The following is a 23,402-nucleotide window of genomic DNA, read 5'->3' as shown; positions in this document are numbered from 1 at the left end:
CATCAAAGCGAAAGTTGTATGCCTGCTTCGTATGCTTTTCAGAAATCTTGTTTACCTTTTGGAACTACTTGTCGGTCATGATAATATATATTTTGTTTTAGTTTTTTATGAACATTTAAATAAGAATTGTATATCCTGAACAATTCGGAGAATTTCATATTTGGGTAGGGTAGTTTAGCTCTATTGGTCGTTGTCGGCTAATGTACTTCTTAAAAGTACCCAGGGTAGTCTCAAGTGTACCACGATGTACCTGGTTTAAGAAAAACATGCTTAAAGGCACCGGTCAATACTCTTGGGTACTTTTTACAAATATTTTCCTTACCTCGGATACTTTGTAGTATACTTAGGATTACCGAGGGTACTATAAAGTAGTACCTAAGTGGACAATGACCAGTTGAGCGGTATTTTAGATAATCTACAAATATTGTACATCCTTATCATTATGAACAATTTAATATAGTTTACCTATATTTCTGAAAATACTGTTGATCCTCTAGCATGTTATATTCTGTCATACCAATATTATTTTTAAGACACTAATGTGTATGGGTCTTCTTAACCCGAAATCCAATATTAAAAAACCATTGAAGTCCAACGGCTTATATCAGACATTAAAAAATCCATATATCAAGCAACATTGCCAGATTTTACAAATCTATGAAAGTTTGTGTCAATGAAAATATTTGAATCTACAGTATATAGCAATATCCTGCTGCAAATATTGAAAATACACGCCATGCATGTCGTGAATGTTGTTTGGTAACCCCATGTGTTACATATGGTAACCCCATGTGTTACATATAATTGAAATAAAGTTTAAACTAACTCCATGTGTTACATATAATTGAAATAAAGTTTAAATTAACTCCATGTGTATCATATAATTGAAATAAAGTTTAAACTAACCCCATGTGTTACATATAATTGAAATAAAGTATAAACTTTCCCCATGTGTAACATATAATTAAATAAAGTTGAAACTATCCCCATGTGTTACATATAATTAAAATAAAGTATAAACTAACCACATGTGTAACATATAATTAAAATAAAGTATAAACTAACCCCATGTGTAACATATAACTCATGAACACCCTGTCCCAACTCTGCTGCAGTACCTGTAATTCTCCTTCAAATAAAGTTTGATAAATGGATGCAAAGGACGATAGAAAAAGCAGCAGTAATGTGACCATATTTTTATGATTGTGATACTTCCATTGTATTGAACAATACATTACCGTATAAGTATATAAAGGACTAAGCATTAAATTATGCCCATAAGTGGGATTATATTATTTTTACAATTAAAATATTATATATATTTTAATTTATGTGTGACAAATTAAGCTCCAAATTGTCATGCAAAATTACCACATTTTTTTCTGGAACTTCAACTGCATTATTAAATTCATTAAGTAATTGACCTTAGAACATAATTATATGATAACGTATATGCTTACATGGAATGTTGTTGTTCTAACATTGCCAGCACTGCATCGAAGCCACTTCTGTTAAGGTTTGCTGGCAAAAAATTTGCCCCTCAAGCTGAGGAGCATTGTCCAATGATCTGTACATATGTCCTACGCTTTTTTCTTTTACACAGTTATATATGAACATTTTTTTTCCCCGCCATAGGCGGAGGGATATTGTTTTGGCGTTGTCAGTCCTTCCGTCCGTCCGGCACTTTTGTGTCCGGAGCCATATCTTGGAAGTGCTTTGGCGGATTTCATTGAAACTTGGTATGAGTATATATATGGATAAGAGGATGATGCACGCCAAATGGCATTGTAGACCATTGGATAATAACGGAGTTATGGCCCTTTGTATCTTGAAAAAACGCTTTTTTTGTGTGTCCGGAGACATATCTTGCAAGTGCTTTGACAGATTTCATTGAAACTTGCTATGAGTATATATATATGGATAAGAAGATGATGCACGTTGGCGTTGTGCATCGGTCCAGAAAACTTATGTGCCCAGAAGTATATTGGCGGGGGATATCAATTCAATGAATTTGCTTGTTATTCATACTTTAAAAGTACATTAAGTACATCTTGAGCCTCACTGTGTGAAGCATGTGCATAAAATGCTGTCCTATATTAGCCTGCACAGTCCACACAGGCTAATCAGGGATGACACTTTCCACTTTGATTGTATTTTTTGTTAAAGGAAGACTCTTCTTTACAAAAAAATCCAGTTTAGGCAGAGAGTGTCATCCCTGATTAGCCTGTGTGGACTGCATAGGCTAATCTGTGGCAACACTTTACACCCATGTATGAAACCACCTTTTCACAGAGCATTAATATGTGTTAACTCACATCACCTTATCTGTCAGAAAATTATGTTCTTCACACTGTATTGATATCGTGAATTATAACAGATATTATAAGCTTTCTGTTATCCTTCGCAAAAAGCGGTGGGATATAGAATATGTGCTTTTCCTTCAGTCTGTCTATTCGCTCCGCCGTCCGTCTGTCACAAAACTTTGAAATTTGCAGGGATATCAATTCAACTAATTTGCTTGTTTTATATTAACTCTTTCAGTGCGGGAACCGAATTTTGAAGGCCTTTGCAAACAGTTTGGATCCAGATGAGACGCCACACAAGGTGGCATCTCATCAGGATCCAAACTGTTTGCTATTCTGATAGTATTCTTTGAAGAAAATCGAAGAAAATGCTAATTTAAGAAATTCAGCAGACGACATTTTAGCAGACGACAAATTTCCTAACATGCAAAGGGTTAATTTGAGACCTATTTTATGCTTACCTATTTTATGAAGTGCCTGAGGTGAGCTGTTGTGCTATGTCTATGTCTGGCTGTGTTGATCATCTGCAAGCTTACGGCCATTCTAGTGGACACAGTTTTGCCTCAATCTTCATGTAACTTGGTACATGGTTTTATTTAATACATTTCGGTTATAACCTATTTAAAGGGAAATATCAGTGATTTAAAAGCGATAATTCACTGTTTCAAACAGTGAAAATAACAGAGAAAAATTTTCGATAATTTTCACTGTTTAACCGTGTAATGAGGTTTTTTAGTGACGTCATGGCGTCATTATAACACCAGCAAACTTCTCCAGTTTACTCATTAAAAAGTTGAATAAACAGTGGAAAAAACATTAAATAAAAAGAACATTTGGTTGTTTGCATATATTACATATTTTCTCTGATCACTTGTGAATTATAATTGATAATCTACCGAAACCAACAAATATCCTCTATATATTTAGGATATATAAGCCAAGCTCAATATTTGGTCATGTGGGGATAAAAACTAGGTCACCAGGTCAAATCTTCAAAAAGCCTGTAAAAAAAAAATCCCATTTTAATATGTTTAGACTATTAACATATTTATATTACAATATATTCTGCAGTTACAATGTTAACCATATTTTACAGGTCTTTAACTCCTTTCTCCTATTTTAATTGGTAATTAATCAATAATTTCTTATATTCAGCAATTACAATATAAACTATATTTTACAGTTCATAAAATCCTTTTTTTCCAATTATTAATTGAACAACAATTTCTTGTGCACATGTTATTATTGAAGGTTTATAATAGTTAGTATTTCATAACTTAGTGCATGCAATCTGTACTTTTTTGTTTATTTGGCATTTTAAAATTCAAGGCGTCTTGAAAAAGGTCAAAATGGTCCAGTGTATATATTTATTTATTTTAACACAACACTTATATATTGTAAATTATAAAAGAAAATGTACATATACAAAAAGTGACGATCAATTTTTTGCATTCAATTGATTAATAACTTAAATTTTTTCAGCAAAACAATATCAACCCATTTATGCCTAGCGTCTAGAAAAAAGGCCTTGGCAAACAGCGTAGTCCCAGATGAGACGCCGCATGATGCGGCATCTCATCAGGGTCTGCGCTGTTTGCTTAAAGGAATTTCTGTTAGAAAAAGTTTAAATATTGAAATAAATATACTAGACATCCCTAATTTTGGAAATAAATTGATCCAATTTAGAAGGATGGGAAAGTCCACTAGGCATAAATGAGTTATGCGAGTATAACCAGATTACCTCCATTTTGCCTTACCCTGAAAGTTTCTTCTAGGTTGTTTTCCTTTGTTTAAAGAGAAAAAAAAGCTTTAAAAACTAATAAATACCCCCTTTTTACTTCTTGATTTCTGTACCGATGCAAAATAGTTGAATCCAGTTATAAAATGCTAACCTGGTTATCTCCTGTTTTTCCTAACTAAAATTATCTTTATATTAAATTGTCTCCCTTTTTTAACCTAAATCATTTTTTGTTGTCTCTTGTAAAGATGATCTGCACTCAAAACAGAAAAATATTCTGTATTAACTTCTGAATCTCTCTACTGATGCAAAACATACTTGTAACAAGATTATGCCCCTTATTATCTTCTAAATTGTCTCTTTGTTTAAAAAAAAACAGCATTGTTTGATTGTTGTGTCCCTTGTATAGATGACCTGCTCCTTCAAGAGGACCTGATCTCCTTTTTCACTAGCTTAATTATCTTTTCAATTGTCTCCCTTTGTTCGAAAAACAACAACATTGTTTGTCACCCTTGGTTTAAAATAAAACATGGTTTGTCTCCCTTGTATAGATGATCTTCTTCTGCAAGAGGACCTGATCCAGATGCTGCCAATGGTCAGTGAAGCTAACGCGATGGCAGAGGAGTTGCACAAGGGAGTGAAGTTCGAGATTAATCTGGTCTCGCCACAGGCTCGCGGACAGAAGAATGGAAAAACTGAGGTTAGAATTCCGTAAGGAATGAGAGGGAACAACTTTGAATGTTTTGTAGAAGAAATACAAAGTAAAACTATTCTGAATATGGTTTGTTAGAGGAAAATTAAGTACAAGTGTAATGATGCCTTTGTTTTTTCAACAATGCATTATGTGCATTTATTGCATTGATTTATTTTGACAAATTATAAGTAAAAGAGACACTTTCATATATAATTGCATCATTTTAATTGATTTAAACATAAAAGTGTTTGTTTGATTTTTTTTCAAACCCAACAAAAAATAAAACCTTGTCCATCCATGCTTGTACACAATTTAAAAATACAGGTAAAATGATTACAAAAATACAATCACTTTTAAGTCATAAAAAAATGCTTATTAAACTGAAAGTATTGACAGAATATCGTGAAAATACATTCAGAACATGAAAATAATAGTTTTGTTTGAGAAAATAACCAAAATTATGTCCATCCCAAGTTAGTTGTCTTAACTCTTTCAGTGCTGGAACCGAATTTGAAGGCCTTTGCAAACAGTTTGGATCCAGATGAGACGCCACAGAACGTGGCGTCTCATCAGGATTCAAACTGTTTGCTATTCTGATAGTATTCTTTGAAAAAAATCGAAGAAAATGCTAATTTTAGAAATTTAGCAGACGACATTTTAGCAGACAACAAATTTCCCAGCATGCAAAGGGTTTATTCAGTGTTTGTTGTATCCCAGGTGATGGTTAAGATGCTGGCGCAGGACGGCAGTGGCAACGACTGGCTGTGGGACCGTAACAAGTTCATCAACAGGAAGTACATCATGCAGGAGATGTACGCCAACTTTGTGGACGGGGACGAGAACTGGGATCTGCCACAGGTGCGCAGGCTTAAGACTTCCAGCTCTGAAGCGCAATTTGACCCGTCTGCTATCACTTTTGAAAACTTAATTTTAGTCCTGGGGTGGTATTCCAGAAACATCTTAAGTCATTTCTTAAATAATTTCACTTAAGTTAAAAATCACAATGTTTTGTATTTCTTTACTACATAAGGAAACACGTGTGTTTTTGGTATTCCTAAAATAACATTGGCATAATTATGTTATTTACATGTATATCTTGATGCCAATCTATTGCAATATGAAATGAAACACTTAAGAAAATTTCCCAATTTAAGGATAAGAATAAAATATAACTTAAGATGCTTCTGGATTACGACCCCTGTTCTTGTAAAAAAAAATATACGCACAGGCTTATCAGGGGTGACAATTTCTGCTTGTATGAAATATTTAATTATTAAGTTAAGTATTTTTGACGGAAATGAGTTCATTTAACAAAAATAAATCTGCTAATAATAATAACTAATAATACTTAAAATAAAAACTAATAGTAAGATAATAACTTCAATTGCAGGAAAAAGATCCATTCTGGGAGCCTGCAGACTGCGAGAAGCTCATCGGTACGTGCCATGTCCTGCTCCAGTCCCTGGCGTACAACATCGACCTGCAGGAGAAACTCGTGATCTCAGACTTCAAAGGTCAGGATCAAGTTCACTATTGTAAGGTCATTTAGCGTAAAATGTCTAGACCTTTCAGATGAGAGACATAGCATGGGCCTCAAGCTTTTTCTCTCAATTCCTTCAATTTGTACTAAGCAGTGTTAATGCTAAGCAACATAGAAATGTCTACCTGTTTTGCATGATTTTGTCAAAAGTAGTATTATGTTTGTATGGTATTGCTTACATGTGTTTACAAATAACTCAATAAATATTGTTTAAATCAAAGGTCAGGATCAAGGTCACGTTGACATCGCCATCGTCCCGTGCACAAAAGACTACAAACCTGTCGGTGAGGATGAATTTGTAGAGGATCCAAAAGAATTGGTGAGAATTCTAGGGGACATATTCACAAACCAATTCTTAGACTTAAGTCTTAGAATAAAGAATATGTTTTACTTGGAGTATTCAAGAGTGACATTAATTTTGAGTCAAACTTGAAATTAACCATCTTTTTCTACATCATTATTCATGTAGAACATTTTTGTAATGACATAATCACCAGTGAAAGAGAAATTTTCATTCTTCTTCTTAATATTATTTTGATTGAAAATATTCCCATAAATATATGAATAAGTAACAAAAAAAAACGTTAATCAAAATAATGCACGGTTTGTACTACCAAGATTATCTTTTAAAGTGTTATTTTTCGTTATTCTTCTGAATATTACTTTTAATGAAAATATACCCTAAGTACATGTATAAGTCACAGCACAAATATGCATGAAAATATTGTGCAGGTTCTACAACCAAGGTTATCTTTAAAGTGTCCATGAAATTGTTCATTTCCAGCTTGGGAAGCCCCTATTCTGCATTGTGAAGATCACAGCCGCACAGGGATTGCCTCAAAATATCGCAAAGGTAACAATTCACTGTTTAATATTGTAAGACCAGTGTTGCCAAGGTAACAATTCACTGTTCACTATTGTAAGACCAGTGTTGCCAAGGTAACAATTCACTGTTCACTATTGTAATAGCAGTGTTGCCAAAGTAAGAATTCACTGTTCACTATTGTAAGAGCAGTGTTGCCAAGGAAACATTTCACTGTGCACTATTGTAACGGCATTTTGGGAAAGATACCTAGATTTTACTTAAACATTACCGTCTCCTTAGACTTATTGGCTGGGAAAAGAGCTGATAGAATGGGATCTGAAAAGTGAGTGAATGTTAAATACTAGTGGACTCAGTTATCAAATTTAAGTGAATGTTAAATACTAGTGGACTCAGACATTAAATGTAAGTGAATGTTAAATACTAGTGGACTCAGACATCAAATTTAAGTGAATGTTAAATACTAGTGGACTCAGACATCAAATGTAAGTGAATGTTAAATACTAGTGGCCTCAGATATCAAATGTAAGTGAATGTTAAATACTAGTGGAATGATATCAAATGTAAGTGAATGTTAAATACTAATGGACTCGGATATCAAATGTAAGTGAATGTTAAACACTAGTGGACTCAGATATCAAATGTAAGTGAATGTTAGTGAACTCAGACATCAAATGTAAGTGAATGTTAAATACTAGTGGACTCAGACATCAAATCTAAGTGAATGTTAAATACTAGTGGACTCAGACATCAAATGTAAGTGAATTTTAAATACTAGTGCACTCAGATAGCAAATGTAATTGAATGTTAAATACTAGTGGAATGATATCAAATGTAAGTGAATGTTAAATACTAGCGGACTCAGATATCAAATGTAATTGAATGTTAAATACTAGTGGAATGATATCAAATGTAAGTGAATGTTAAATACTAGTGGACTCAGATATCAAATGTAAGTGAATGTTAAATATTAGTGGACTCAGACATCAAATGTATGTAAATGTTAAATACTAGTGGAATGATATCAAATGTAAGTGAATGTTCAGTACTAGTGGAATGATATCAAATGTAAGTGATTGTTAAATACTAGTGGAATGAAATCAAATGTAAGTGAATGTTCACTTGTTCAGTACTAGTGGAATGAAATCAAATGTAAGTGAATGTTAAATACTAGTGGAATTATATCAAATGTAAGTGAATGTTAAATACTAGTGGACTCAGATATCAAATGTAAGTGAATGTTAAATACAAGTGTACTCAGATATAAAATTTAAGTGAATGCTAAATACTAGTGGACTCAGATATCAAATGTAAGTGAATGTTAATTACAAGTGGACTCAGATATAAAATTTAAGTGAATGTTAAATACTAGTGGACTCAGATATCAAATGTAAGTGAATGTTAAATACAAGTGGACTCAGATATAAAATTTAAGTGAATGTTAAATACTAGTGGACTCAGATATCAAATGTAAGTGAATGTTAATTACAAGTGGACTCAGATATAAAATTTAAGTGAATGTTAAATACTAGTGGACTCAGATATCAAATGTAAGTGAATGATTAATACGAGTGTACTCTATTATGGAGTTTTAAGTGTTTGTTTAATGCTAGTGGACTCAATTTTTAAATGTAAGTGAATTTCAAACATCTGTTGACTCAATTATGGAATTGATGTGTAACAGAACAGAATTAACTCAATTATGGATTTGAAGTGAATGTTTAATACTAGTGGACTAAATTATGAAATGTAAGTGGGTGTTTCATACCTGTTGACTCAATTATGTAATTAAAGTGTATGTTTAATACTATATAGTGTACTCAATAAAGAAATTGAATGGTATGTTAGATATTAGTGAAGTCCATTATAAAATGTAAGTGAATGTTAAATACTAGTGTACTCAATAATGAAATTGAAGTGTATGTTAGATACTAGTGAAGTCCATTATATAATGTAAGTGAATGATAAATACTATTAAAAGTAATGTGTAGTTTATTCTACAGTGTTATCATGTCACTGGCAGCATAATCAAGAGACATGAAAAAATTACATCATAAATAAATGTTTTTTTTTGTTTGTTTTTGCGCTCCAGAGCTTCTGTCGTTACAAGTTTTACCTGGACAAAGATTACGTGCAGACCAATGAAATCTCTGGCACAATCAACCCCGAATTCAACCACGAAAAGCAGGTCACCATCAAATCGGTCACGGAGCAGTTCATCGAATATCTGAACAATGAGTCCCTCTACATTGAAGTATGGGGTCGACAAAAGGCTGGAAAAGGTCAAAAGGAGAAGACAATGGTAATTACATGTACACTGTAACTTCAATATATCGCGGTACGGTATATGGCAACACCCAATATATTGCAAATTGGCTATGGCTCCCAAAAATCAGACGATTATGATCACTAAATGACAGGTTTTAATTAATGAATGTCAGATTATACAGAAAATTAAAGTGGGTGAAAAAAGGGTCAAATACTAGCTAGAACCGGTTTTTATCTCAGCAAATACTCAAATTAAAACATGTCATTAAGTGATCATGCTCGTCGGGTTTTTGGCAGCCATAGCCATTTCGCGATATAACGGACTGCGATATATTGGAATTACAGTGTTTATAGAGAATATTGGGTGTTTGTTGAATACAGACAAGCTTATTTAAAGAGGCTGGGAAAACCTAGACCAGAAGCTTTGTTGGGTGGTACACTTTTTTTATCTGGACCAAATAAGCTTGTATGTCTTATAAGCTTCTATGAAATTTCTTTCAATGTAACAAATATGGTGTAACATATTGAGGGTTTAGAGTGAAAACTGTAAATTTCGGCTAAAACCCCGAATATATCAAAACATGAAAGAAGTAAAGATGTTTTTTGTATTCAAACTCAAAAGGCTGCACCAAATCAATCTCACATTCAAAGGACAAAATAATCTCATATTAAAGGGAAAACATTGGCACATTCAAAGGAAAACAATCTCGCATTCAAGGGAAAGAAAACAATCTCCCATTCAAGGGACAAACCAATCTCACATTCAAGGGAAACAAATCTCACATTCAAGGAAAAACAATATAAAATGCAAGGAAAAACAATATAACATTCAAGGGACAAAACATTTTCACATTCAAGGGAAAACAATCTCACATTCAAGCGACAAAATAATCTCACATGCGAGGGACAAAACAAGCTCACATTCAAGGGAAGCAATCTAATGATCAAGGGACAAAACAATCTTACATTCAAGGGAAAACAAACTCACATTCAAGGGGAAACAATTTCATATCCAAGGGAAAACAATCTCACATTCAAGGGACAAAACAAGCTCACATTCACAGGAAAACAATCCATTCTTCTATTTCCTTTGGTGGGCTCAAAAACAATCTCACAATCAAGGGAAACCACTCACTTTCAAGGGAAACTGGGCACATTCAAGGGAAACCACTCTTCTATTTCTTCAAGGTTGTTAAGGCACCAAAACAGTCTTAACATTCAAGGGAGAACACTCACATTCAAGGGAAACAATAACACATACAAGGGAAACCACTCTTTCAGGTGGGCAAGGGAGGTAAGCAGGCAGCACCTGCAGCACCCGTGGGAGGTGTGGCTGTCAACGGGCAGGCTGGTGGCACTGCGCTGACCCCGATACCGGACACGAAGAGCAAGGAGGAGGCAGCCAAGTACCGACAGGAGGCGGATTCTCAGAAGAAACGTGCAGAGGAGTCTGACGCTAAACTGGTAATTGTTGTCAACCAGGGCCAATTTTAACCAAACCATTCTTAGACTTAAGACTAAAGAATAAACAAAGAAAATGCATTAATCGTTTGAATATGAACATGGTTAACATTTCTCTATGTCATGAATAAAACATGGTTAACATTTCTCTATGTCATGAATACATTATTATTAATCAAGAATTCTGTAGTAAGAGGTATTAAATTTTGTGTCATATTGAACAGAACAAAATTAAAACAAAACATTTTCAATATTTTTATTTTATTTAAGACTTAAATCTAAGACTTGATTGGTGAATACAGACCATGATCCCAATTTCTAACAAATTCTGAAGTCTGTTCAAAGAATGAATAACTGGCTGAGATCACCTATTTTATTGTCATCTGCTTAACTGATAACTAAACGATTGACCAAATGCCACATTATTCTGATTTTATGAACAGGAATGCGTATTTTAAAAGGAACTTGATTATCAATATATTTTTCAGCTATACGGCCTTTTGCAAGAAAATAAGCAAAATATTTTTGATTTAATGACATAACATTAAGAGGCAGGAAATGTTTTTTATGTGTAAATAAAATTCATATATATTTTTTATAAATCATATTTATGTAAATTTGTGAAATATTAACTAAGATAACGTAGACAAAATTTTTAAAGACTCACTGCGCTAGAATATTTTTCCATGTGTACTATAATGACTCTAGTGTCAGTCGTTTAATATGCATTTTAGCTGCTTACAAGCAATTTAAACCAATGCCAAAAAAAAGAGGAAATCTTTTAAGTTGTAATGTTGCGATGCTTAATACTTCTGTTTGTGATGTTTTTAACAGAGCAAGATCAACGGCTACATGAGGGAACGGAAGAACAAAGGACATACAGCAATCAAGGTAAGCAACTTTGACGTATGTTGTGACACTTTGTGGCTTTTTGAATGTAGGTTTTTTTCTTTGTTTTTGAAAACTGGAAACAGAAAACCTCCCATTCCATGTAAAATATATTAATGTTCTCAAATATCCGTTCTTGATGAAAATTCACAATTCTTCCTGCGCACTTCTATTATAATCTCTATTTCTTTTTATGTCCCCCACCACTATAGTGGGGGGCATATTGTTTTTGCCCTGTCCGTTGGTTTGTTTGTGTGTTTGTTTGTTTGTGTGTTTGCGTCAAACTTAAACATTTGCCATAACTTTTGCAATATTGAAGATAGCAACTTCATATTTGGCATGCATGTGTATCTCATGGAGCTGCACATTTTGAGTGGTGAAAAGTCAAGGTCATCCTTCAAGGTCAAAGGTCAAATATATGGGTCAAAATCGCTTATGTAATGTACATTTTTGCAACATTGAAGATAGCAACTTGATATTTGGAGTGCATGTGTATCTGATTGAGCTGCACATTTTGAGTGGTGAAAGGTGAAGGTCATCCTTCAAGGTCAAAGGTCAAATATATGGGGACATAATGTTTCACAAACACATCGCTTGTCTTTATTTTCATTTTGTAAAATATCTTTCTGATCATGTAAGAACTAAAATAGCTTTTTAACTAATGTTGTTTATCATGATTTACCTATGTTTATCATTAATTGTTGTTAATCATTCCATAATTGTTTATTATTGATCATTGTTTATCATTTATCCTTGTTTTTCCCAGATATCATTTTATATCAGCCAATGAACCACTCTTTGTCATTCTAATACATGGCCATATACCCAAAAGTGCTTACATCCTGGTGTTTTAATTCTTATAAATCACAGCTTCAGAATTGTTGTGTTTGTTGTTTAAAGAGTGATTATTCAACAATTATTTATTAGATGCATTTTATAATAATGAATAATTATAAATGCTAATCAGATTGAACAAAACACTAGATTAAACAGTTTTTTTCTGTCAAAGAAACAATATTAATAGAGACGTAATAATGCTATCCATAATAACACACTCACATATTATGTCCCTCATCATTTTTATGCCCCCGAAGGTGGCATATAGTTTTTTTTACTGTCCGTAAGCCCGTCCGTCTGTCTGTTTGTCTGTCAATTAGTCCATCCGTCCGTCCGAAAACTTTAACATTGGTCATAACTTTTGCAATATTGAAGATACAACTAGATATTTGGCATGCAAGTGTGTCTTATGGATCTGCACATTTTGAGTGGTGAAAGGTCAAGGTCATCCTTCAAGGTCAAAGGTCAAATATATGGCTTGAAAGCGGCCGGAAGGGGGCATTGTGTTTCTGACAAACACATCTCTTGTTTTTTCATGTAAATAGCTTTTTTCCTATTCTTAATACCGAATTGATTTCTTTACATTAACCCTTTACCACTTAGGTATTTTCACGTATTTGCAGCCCCTCAGAAAATATGTTTTCTTGAAGACCTTTCATACTAGATTCAAGTTTTTAAGGCTTCATGTCCAACCCATTGATACTGATGAGCAGCAAGCAGCATTAAACCTGTACAGACTGCGAGTTACTCGCAGGCTGTTCTGGTTTTATGCTTTTTGCACATAGCCATTTTTACTTTGCCTCTGATTTGGAAAGGGTAAACACATTGCCTGGAAGCTGTCGTTTGGAATTTACTAAATTGCATTGATGGATGATTTGGGGTTATTTACTGTTATGAAGTTTTGCGTTCTCCGAAAATTGCCACCTGAAACCATGCAATGGATTCAGTCAGAAATCGCGTTTCAGAATGTGAACAAACAGTATTGTTTAAGTGGCATATAAATATCCAATTCAAAAAATGCCAGGAGGTCAATGAAAGTTTATACAAACAAGCGTGGCCATCATGATTTTGTTGTGATGTCACCATGAAAAGCATGGTCAAGAATATGATGAAAAGCCACGCAATAGTGTTGAAGATTAATTTTCTATATGAAGCTTGCTTAGCTTGTCAACAACTTTAAACTACAGACCTACTCATGTGAAATCTCAATGCTTATTAAAGAAGAAAATCATTAGTGTGGGAAATCCTGCAGCGTGTTTTAAAGATGTATACTTTTTCTCCATATTCAATTTAAAGCTCATTCTAATAACATGTTCCTTAATCTTCCCAAAACTCTGTTGTCGATGTCTAAAAAAGTCTTATATAGTTCTTGGCAACATCACAGAACCTTTCTCTGTATATCATCAGTTCTAATATACAATCACAGAATGTTTTTCTGTCTTTCAAATGTTAAAATAATGTTTTTTCTGTACCTCTACAGGTTTGTCTCATTCTATATTTTGATAAAGAAAACATTGTTCTGTACTTCTCATAAATAATCCACAGAATAGTTTCTGATACAAAATCTTATAATGTTTCATGCCCTTATGTTAAACAATCGTACAATCATTTTTCCCTACATCTAAATCACTGATGAAACACAGAATGTTTCTCTTTCTACTTACATTAACACATAATGTTTCTCTGTCTATTTATAGTAACACACAATGTTTCTCTGTCTATTTATAGCAATACAGAATGTTTCTCTGTCTATTTATAGTTACACAGAGTGTTTCTCTTTCTATTTATAGATTGAAGATGTTGAAGCGTTGCTTGCAGGAAAAATTCCAAAAGGTGAGCCTGTTCAGCCAACAGTGGTACAGGTTGAGGGTGGGTCAAAAGCCTGCACTATACAGTAAAAACAAAACCCTACTGTATGGTATGTAGGAAAAATGACAACGTACAGTACAGACTGAATAGTAAAAACCATACCGTAATATACAGAAGTAAGAAATCTGGAACCTTGCAGTTAAAATCATACCATATTGTACAGATGTTAAACAATGGTGCCAGACAGTAAAACCCATGCCCTACATTGTATATCTCTGAAATGCTGACTGGGGATTCAATCAATTTCTTCAACATTAAATTTTTAGGATTTGTAAAATATGGGCTATTTGATTGATCTTAAATTCATGGATTGTTTTATAATGTCTTATAAAAGACGATGTAGACTTTTGTTGATCATTTTATTATTTTGTGGGTGAGTGAACTCATAAAAATCCATATAAATAAGTGTCCAACGAAAACTATTGGTTTCACAGTTCTTCTATGTATTGGACAGTTGCCTTCAAAACGGTGTGGCAAATATTTTCTGCAATCTTGTGGCCTATGTCTACAGTGATGATTATTTGAAACATGTAAATGTTGAAAATACCTACTTGATTATACTCTGTGTGTATTAGTTAACAAGACAGTATTAACAATTTTGCAGATGTTAATTGTTCATATATTTCTATCATAGTTAATTGATTCTTGTTAGAGTACACAAATTAGTCTAGTGACACGTCTGCATGTTTTTTGCTGGACCTATTATGATTAATATTTTTGTGACAGGGAAGACAATATGCAAATTAAAACAGAATATCATGTTTGCATAATTTTTAATTATATGTTACATGTTGGTTTTGTGAGTTACACACATTGCACTTTGATTTTGTTTCAAGATGTTAGTGCCTTTACTATATAATCTCTGATGATTTCATAAATTTTCCTTTTTTATTAATCTTAATGTTTTTAGATATCTTTTTAGAAATGTGCAACACATTATTAATTCATGTTAAGATGCAATATCATTGCAAACAACAAAAAAACTGGTTAAGAACCATGTTTTGGATTTTTAATGAACTAAATAAATTGCTTTCCTTGAAATTTTATTCTAAATTTTTACCATAAAATGATTATTATTCATTATCTGAAAATCAAGCAAATGTAATTATGTTTATAACATAATTGTTTAAAACATTGCCTAAATCTAAATCTTTTTTTTAATTGTTTAGGTTTGTGTGTGAAACTGGTTTAGCTTTGGTGTATTCTGTATCTAGTTTTACACTAAACACTCCTTGTGTCTTAAATATTTCTAAACCGTACATATTTTTTTATAATGACATCTTTGTACAAGTATGATTTATGCATTTTTTTGCAATGAAGTTTGTGACAATCATGGTCTGCTTATAAAACACCAATTATATATTGCTATTAGATGCATATCATAATTTGTAACTTGCTGTTGACAGATACACAAATTATCATTGTAATCTGTACATTTTAACTTTACGACACTGTAAATATTTTTAGTAATACGCATATAATGAAAGTATTTTTTCAGCCAAGATTAGTTTGTTATTGTTGTTTTTTTGTAAAAAACTAAATCTGCTTTGAGTTTTATAATTTGTATAACAAGTTTTTTTGCACCAATAATAATGTAATTTTTTTTATTTAATATACATATAATATTATTTAGATCAATGGTAAAAATCAAACACAATTTAAAACCGGCAGTTATGTAATGAATCATGAAGGCTATTATACAAGTTTGTTTTTTAAATTATTTTTAAATGATTTTTCAGGTGTTGGGATGTACATACAATTTTTTGTTACCTTAGGCTTAGCTTATTAGCTTCTGGAAGCACATTTTTGCAATCTTTTATTTCTGTTGATACTCACAATTTTGTGATTTATATTTCCATTCCATTTTTATGCCCCCCTTTGAAGAAGAGGGGGTATATTGCTTTGCTCATGTCGGTCTGTCGGTCGGTAGGTCGGTCGGTCGGTCTGTCCACCAGGTGGTTGTAAGACGATAACTCAAGAACGCTTGGGCCTAGGATCATGAAACTTTATAAGTACATTGATCATGACTTGCAGATGACCCCTATTGATTTTGAGGTCACTATGTCAAAGGTCAAGGCCATGGTGACCCGAAATAGTAAAATGGTTTCCGGATGATAACTCAAGAACGCATACGCCTAGGATCATGAAACTTCATGGGTAGATTGATCATGACTCGCAGATGACCCCTATTGATTTTGTGGTCACTAGGTCAAAGGTCAAGGTCACAGTGACCCGAAATAGTAAAATGGTTTCCGGATGATAACTCAAGAACGCATACGCCTAGGATCATGAAACTTCATGGGTAGATTGATCATGACTCGCAGATGACCCCAATTGATTTTGAGGTCACTAGGTCAAAGGTCATGGTCACGGTGACCCAAAATAGTAAAATGGTTTCCGGATGATAACTCAAGAACGCATACGCCTAGGATCATGAAACTTCATGGGTAGATTGATCATGACTCGCAGATGACCCCTATTGATTTTCAGGTGACTAGGTCAAAGGTCTAGGTCACGGTGACCCGAAATAGTAAAATGATTTTCGGATGATAACTCAAAAATGCATATGCATAGGATCATGACACTTTATAGGTACATTGATCGTGACTTGCAGATGACCCCTATTGATTTTCAGGTCACTAGGTCAAAGGTCAAGGTCACAGTGACAAAAGTCGTATTCACACAATGGCTGCCAGTACAACGGACAGCCCATATGGGGGGCATGCATGTTTTTACAAACAGCCCTTGTTTATACATCTTTTCATCATAATTTTCATTTGAAATTTAAATCTCACTTCACGATTGTCTTCTAAATACCTGAAGCCTTTCAGGCTCATTCAAACATTGTCAAACATTTTTTTAGCTATGATTTAGAAATATCAGTAGACAACTGAAAACAACACAAATGTGTTCCAGAATATATACCTGTAGGGTAATCAAAGTATGCTTCAACAAATATTTGAATGCCTACAATAAAAAAAATCTGCATCTTCATCCAAAGGGTTTGCTATTTTGTCGTTGCATTAAACACATGTTGAACATGTTTCTGATATGTGATTATGTTGGTGATATAACAGCAAGTGGTGATTTTTGTGATTTTCAGTGATTGTATTTCATTCTATAACAAAAGCTTGATGTTTTCTAGAGGTGACTTAGAATCCTTCATCATAACTTTTTACTGTGCTGTTATTCCTGCGGGACCAATTTGTGTTGACCTTTTGGTGTAATTAACAATCGCCTTTTTTCCTTATCACTTTTTTATACAATTGTTGAATATTAATAATTAATTCAAGTTGTTATTTCTTTCTTTGTTAATTCTTGGCAAATTTCATGTAGATTTGTATCAAGAGGAGTGTGTTTTAACTCTTTCAGTGCGGGAACCGAATTTTGAAGGCCTGTGCAAACAGTTTGGATCCAGATGAGACACCACAGAACATGGCGTCTCATCAGGATCCAAACTGTTTGCTATTCTGATAGTATTCTTTGAAAAAAATCAAAGAAAATGCTAATTTTAGAAATTCAGCAGACGACATTTTAGCAGAAGACAAATTTCCCAGCATGCAAAGGGTTAAATTCCCAGTATGTTTCCGTACATACTTTACTAATTCATGGTAGGTCTTTATGGTATAGGTGTTTTATATCCCTATCACCTTACTTATGTTGTATATGTCTTGATCACTACTGTTATTTCTGCTGGCGGAGTTTTTGGAAATATATTCTGTGATTTGTCGTATAAAAATATACTACTGTTGATCACAATTGCTTACATGCCCTAATAGTACATGTATATGGACATAAAAAACAATCACATATAGAAATATTACTTAAGTCACTATTAATTATTTCAGAAGTTTGTTTAAACCCATTATAAATTTTAGTCGAGGGGCATTAAACCCCCAAAAAGTTATGTATCAAAAGTACTTTACAATTATAACGAAGATTCAAAACTTGTTACCAAATGTTTACACCTGCTTTCCGCAACCACATATGTTATAAGGTTTATGGGCCACAATTTTATATACTTTTCTGTGATAGCTTTTTTCTTATAGGTATTCTCAAATTTCAGTACGGAATCTTAAGTATAGATTTATAGTTTTTAGGACGTTACTTTTATAGTTCATTTTATGACTGTGATATTAATTATAGTGGCCAGTTACCAGTATTTAACTTCTAGGGTAAAGTTAGCATTGAAACATTACAGAATTTAAGAGCAAAAGACACACATACCATTTTGATTAGTTTTCTATGAATTTTATATATTTTGTTATAGCTGAAAGCTTACTACTGTTTTGAGGTTTTCAAAATCCGTCCAATATCGTCCTGTTTATTATCATCGAGTTTTGATGTACTACTATGTGATTTACTTATTAAAATACTATTTTCTTTCTTTTGTGTATGTTAATAAACAATCTGTTACATACAGTTTGTTGTTATCATTTTTCCGTGTTCACTTTTACCCACATCAATTTCAAGAAAAAATGAATACAAAGCAAATATCTATCAAGAATGTGTATTTATAGGTCTTTGCTCAAAGTGCTTAAAAGTTGCACACACGTTTACTAGTTTAGCCCTTGGGTGGTTAATAAGGAGCATGCGTACGCAAAGCATTGTCTGTTTGCAAATCAACTCAATAAACCAACAATTATTTGTATTGTTACATGACAGCACAATCAGCAATAACATTGACAACTATAAAGTACTGGGTTGGAACCTTTTCTAATTGTATTGTAATATGCAAGCAATTTAAAAAAAAACAATGTCCTGCAAGAATACCGGTAGGTTGTGGTTGTTTTTATCAGGGACCTATACAAGTGTATTGGTCCCTGTTTGTAGCTCACCTGAGCACAACGTGCTCATGGTGAGGTTTTTTTTATCGCCTTTTGTCCGTCGTGCGTTGTGCGGCGTCAACATTTGACTTGTTAACTCTCTAGAGGCTACATTTATTGTCCAATCTTCATTAACTTTGGTCAGAAGATTGGTCTCATTGATATCTTGGATGAATTCGAAAATGGTTATGTTTGCTTGAAAAACATGGCTGACAAGGGGCGGGGCATTTTTCCTTATATGGCTATATGGCAATAGTAAAACTTGTTAACACTCTAGAGGCCATATTTATTGTCCGATCCTCATGAAACTTGGGCAGAAGATTCATCCCAATGATATCTCGCACGAGTTCGAAAATGATGATGGTTGGTTGAAAAACATGGCCGTCAGGGGGCGGGGCATTTTTCCTTATATGGCTATAGTAAAACCTTGTTAACACTCTAGAGGCCACATTTATTTTCCAATCTTCATGAAACTTTCTCAGATGATTTGTACCAATGATATCTTGGATGAGTTCATAATGGTAACCTTGGCTTGAAAAACATGGCTGCCAAGGGGCGGGGCATTTTTCCTTATATGGCTATATATGGCTATTGTAAAATCTTGTTAACTTTCTAGTTTGCTCAATCTTCATGAAATTTGGTCAGAACATTGGTTTCCTGTGTAGTAAAGTTTGGTTTTATTATGTCAATATTATGTGACATTAACTGTATTATGTAATTTTTCATAACACAGAATTTTCATAGTTAACATAACTGTTTTAGTCATTAACACTTATGATAAGCCTTTCAACTAAGAGATAACTGGAAGAAAGACAACATGTACATGATTTTGCAGTATTTATGCAGTATTTATCTCCCTTGTTTAACCTGGTTCAGTAATCTATTTTAGTTCTGCTCTGGAATTTGGGAAGATATTGATCATTGATAAATGCACTGTTCTGAGGGAAAATTGACTACTCTGCCATTGATCTCTTCTGAACTGTATAAAATAGGCTGTTTGGGCTTATTTAAACACCTCTTGATGCTTTCTTGAAAAGTTAACAGCTCTTGAAAAAGGTTGGAATTTTGAAATAATTAAACTCTTAATTATTTTTAACACCAGCATCAAGACATTTTGGCATTATTTTCTAAATTATTCTTATTATTTAGATTATTTCTTTTTGGCATTTTCTAAATTAAAAAGACTCTATTCTATTTCAATAACTTTAGTAAATTTTTCTTATTTTTACATTTGATTCACCGAAGTTTCCTTATCTCCATAAATATTGTTCTATAGATTAAATTAGACCTATTTTGTAAACTAGATTTTTGAAGCACTTTCTAGACTAAAAGTAACTTATATTTATATCAGTTTTTTTGACAGATTTCTACTTTTTTAACATTCACTAAGGTATTTGCTGTATGTTGTTTTTGTAACGATACTTAGATTCTTTAGACTTGGCTTGTACCTGTTCTTAACTTTCTGTTATTGTTCTTCATTTTCTGAGTTCTTGGAATAAAAATTAGTTATTTTTGTTAAAGCTGCCTTGGTTTTCACTTATAAATAAATTCTTTGAGTGTATTTAGGCGTCCCTGACTGAACGCCTTTAGTTAATTGAATTACAACCAGTCAGTATTGTCATCCTGACCGGAAATAAGAGTTCGTCAAATAAATATTTCCACATTACATAACTGCTGACAAAGTTACATAACTTGTAACCGTCCTGTGACCGGTTCATTTTCGTAAGCGAAGGAGACCGCACTACCACACCTGGATAGGACAGTTGAGTTCGATAATGGTTTGGATCGGTACAAAAAACATAGCCGCCAGGGGGGGGGGGGGTCTTTTTCCTTATATTTATATAGTAAAAAAGCTTGTGAACACTCTAGAAGTCACATGTTTTGCCTAATCATCATGAAATTTTGTCAAAACATTAGTTATGTGGATGTCTCGGACGAGTTTGAAAATGGTCATGATTAGTGAAAAAACATGGCCGCCAGGGAGTGGGGCAGTTTTCTTCATATGTATATAGTGACAACATATGAACAGTCTAGAAGACACATTTTCCCCCTATCTTCATGAAATTTGGACATATCTTGGAAGAGGTAAAAAATGGTTCAGGTCTGTTAAAAAAACATGGCCGCCAAGGGGCCATTTATTGTTCATTCTTCATGATACTTGGTTAGAACAGTTGTTCCATTGATATCATGGGCTGTAAAGAACAGGTCATTTCTTTTTATCTCAGGTGAGCGACTTTGAGCCTTTCAGGCCCTCTTGTTATCAATTACGCATCGGAAAAATGTATACACTGTGCAGTTTGAAATGCAAAGTAAAAGGTGTTGTTGTTTTTTTAAATTGAAAGTTCCATTTTTGGTAGCAAAGTTGGCACGATATTGCTGGGTATTTTGACAGATATAATGCTTTTTTTTTCAAACAATATTCAATTTAAATCTAGCAGATTTCGGTTTATATGCCTTTAAGAAAATGAAAGTACATGGAATTAAAATGTACCAGTACATGGAATTAAAATGTACCAGTACATGGAATTAAAATGTACCAGGCTTTTCTTGTCATGTATTTTGGCCAACATAATGATATGAAATAAACACGGAAAGCACGACGAAGCGTTTAAACATGTGGTCTAGCAGGGACCCAATACAGTTTGTTTTGGTAACTGGGTCTAGTGATACATTAGGGCGTGGGTAACAAGTACACAATATTTCACGCATCTAGTTAGGGACGTATACAAACGAATATAGTTGTTTCTCGTTCTCCGTTTGATTTATCATTTGCTTCATTGGCAAAGCCCACCTTTACCAAACAAATGCGTGCATCTTTTGGCCTAAAGGTGCATATCGTAGGCAATCAAAATATTCACACCGCGACGCGTGATGCACGCATAAGCTGCATGCACGAGAAAAAAGGTTATACTTATTATATCAGTTTAATTTTAAAAAATGCTGAAAACAAAATGTTAATTTGTTGTAGAAAGTTGAAAACTTCTGTACGAAGTTGTTGGCAAACATTATTAAAAAAAATAATTCAATGATCTTCGCGTCATTATTAGGAAGGGTACATATCACTTCAACAATGCACGAAACTATATTTTTGTATAACTTTTATACAAGAACACTCTTCCGCCAATCTTCGTAACAGTAAACTAATTTACAAATCTTAACTAATAAAACGAAACCAACGCGGTACATCAACACGTTCACCACACAACTTCTGTATTTAAAATAAAATTTGACATATAAGCGACGAAGAGAGCAAATATTGCGACAATCGTGAAACAAAACTAATTTAAATGTGAAATGTTCAGCATTGTATCAGTATATTTTCGATTTAAATTTGTTTCATGGTAGATCTACGCCCCCGATCTACGCTTTCGGAATGAACCGAATGTTTTATGTAATTAAAAAAAAATCTGATTGTCCTTTTTTACTTTGGAATAAATATCATGGTCAATATAGATGGGTTTTCCATGATTTCGTGATAAAAAATAAAGAAAACGTAATTAAAGCATGACATTAAAAAAGCAAATCGATGTACGGAAATGTGTTAGTTACGCAGTTGCTCCCCTTGCAAAATTATGATATTCAAATATTGGAGTCATCTCCCTTGACGATGTGATATTCATATCGCCGTAATCGCGAAAAAAAACGCACCGGAAGTTGGCGTTTTTGCCTCCGTGTGGCTTATCGGTTCAGATTTGACGCGGCAATTTTTGAGAATCAGTAGAAGGTGAAATTATTTACTCACGAACCATGTTTGGAAGCGATATAAGGAACATTCGTATTGTAGTAGGATGGCGAATTTCGAAAAATTACGGAGCTCAATAAAATTATAACCACCAATCCCATATTAAAAAATTATATCATTAATCATAAAGAAACCAAAAAACTTTAATAATTTCAAAGGCAACTTTGAATGCAATTGCGTATTAAAAAGTTATTAACACCAAACGAAGTGCGTAATTTTTCACTAAAAATGCTTGTTCTCCTTAACGATTTTCTCTACTAGGACCATTTTTTCTATCAAACAAGTATAGTTAAAACTACATAATACATATGTGCCATATTGACGTAGCTCTATATGGAAAGGCAGAAATTGAAAAAACGCCGAGTCGCGAAAACATGTGAAAATAGGGGTCAAAATTTTGCATTTTTTAAGGG

At 33.3% G+C, this 23,402-nt stretch overlaps 1 protein-coding gene across 1 annotated transcript in view; it reads left to right on the top strand.

Annotated features, from left to right (window-relative positions):
* The window catches only part of LOC127856312 (kinesin-like protein KIF28P), a 30,028-nt gene extending 11,187 nt beyond the window's left edge, over positions 1 to 18,841 (top strand). The window contains exons 5-13 of the mRNA XM_052392448.1: positions 4,593 to 4,741; positions 5,453 to 5,593; positions 6,126 to 6,249; positions 6,497 to 6,594; positions 7,060 to 7,128; positions 9,191 to 9,400; positions 10,648 to 10,830; positions 11,662 to 11,718; positions 14,343 to 18,841. Coding sequence (XP_052248408.1) covers positions 4,593 to 4,741; positions 5,453 to 5,593; positions 6,126 to 6,249; positions 6,497 to 6,594; positions 7,060 to 7,128; positions 9,191 to 9,400; positions 10,648 to 10,830; positions 11,662 to 11,718; positions 14,343 to 14,450 — 1,139 coding nt within the window. The 3' untranslated portion in view covers positions 14,451 to 18,841. The remainder of the gene's footprint in view (positions 1 to 4,592; positions 4,742 to 5,452; positions 5,594 to 6,125; positions 6,250 to 6,496; positions 6,595 to 7,059; positions 7,129 to 9,190; positions 9,401 to 10,647; positions 10,831 to 11,661; positions 11,719 to 14,342) is intronic.
* The last annotated feature ends 4,561 nt before the right edge of the window (positions 18,842 to 23,402 follow it).

The sequence above is a fragment of the Dreissena polymorpha genome, chromosome 13 (genome assembly GCF_020536995.1).
Source record: "Dreissena polymorpha isolate Duluth1 chromosome 13, UMN_Dpol_1.0, whole genome shotgun sequence".
In the NCBI taxonomy this organism is placed as follows: domain Eukaryota; kingdom Metazoa; phylum Mollusca; class Bivalvia; order Myida; family Dreissenidae; genus Dreissena; species Dreissena polymorpha.
The sequence above is the reverse complement of the archived record's forward strand: the minus strand, read 5'-3'. Positions and strand labels throughout refer to the sequence as shown.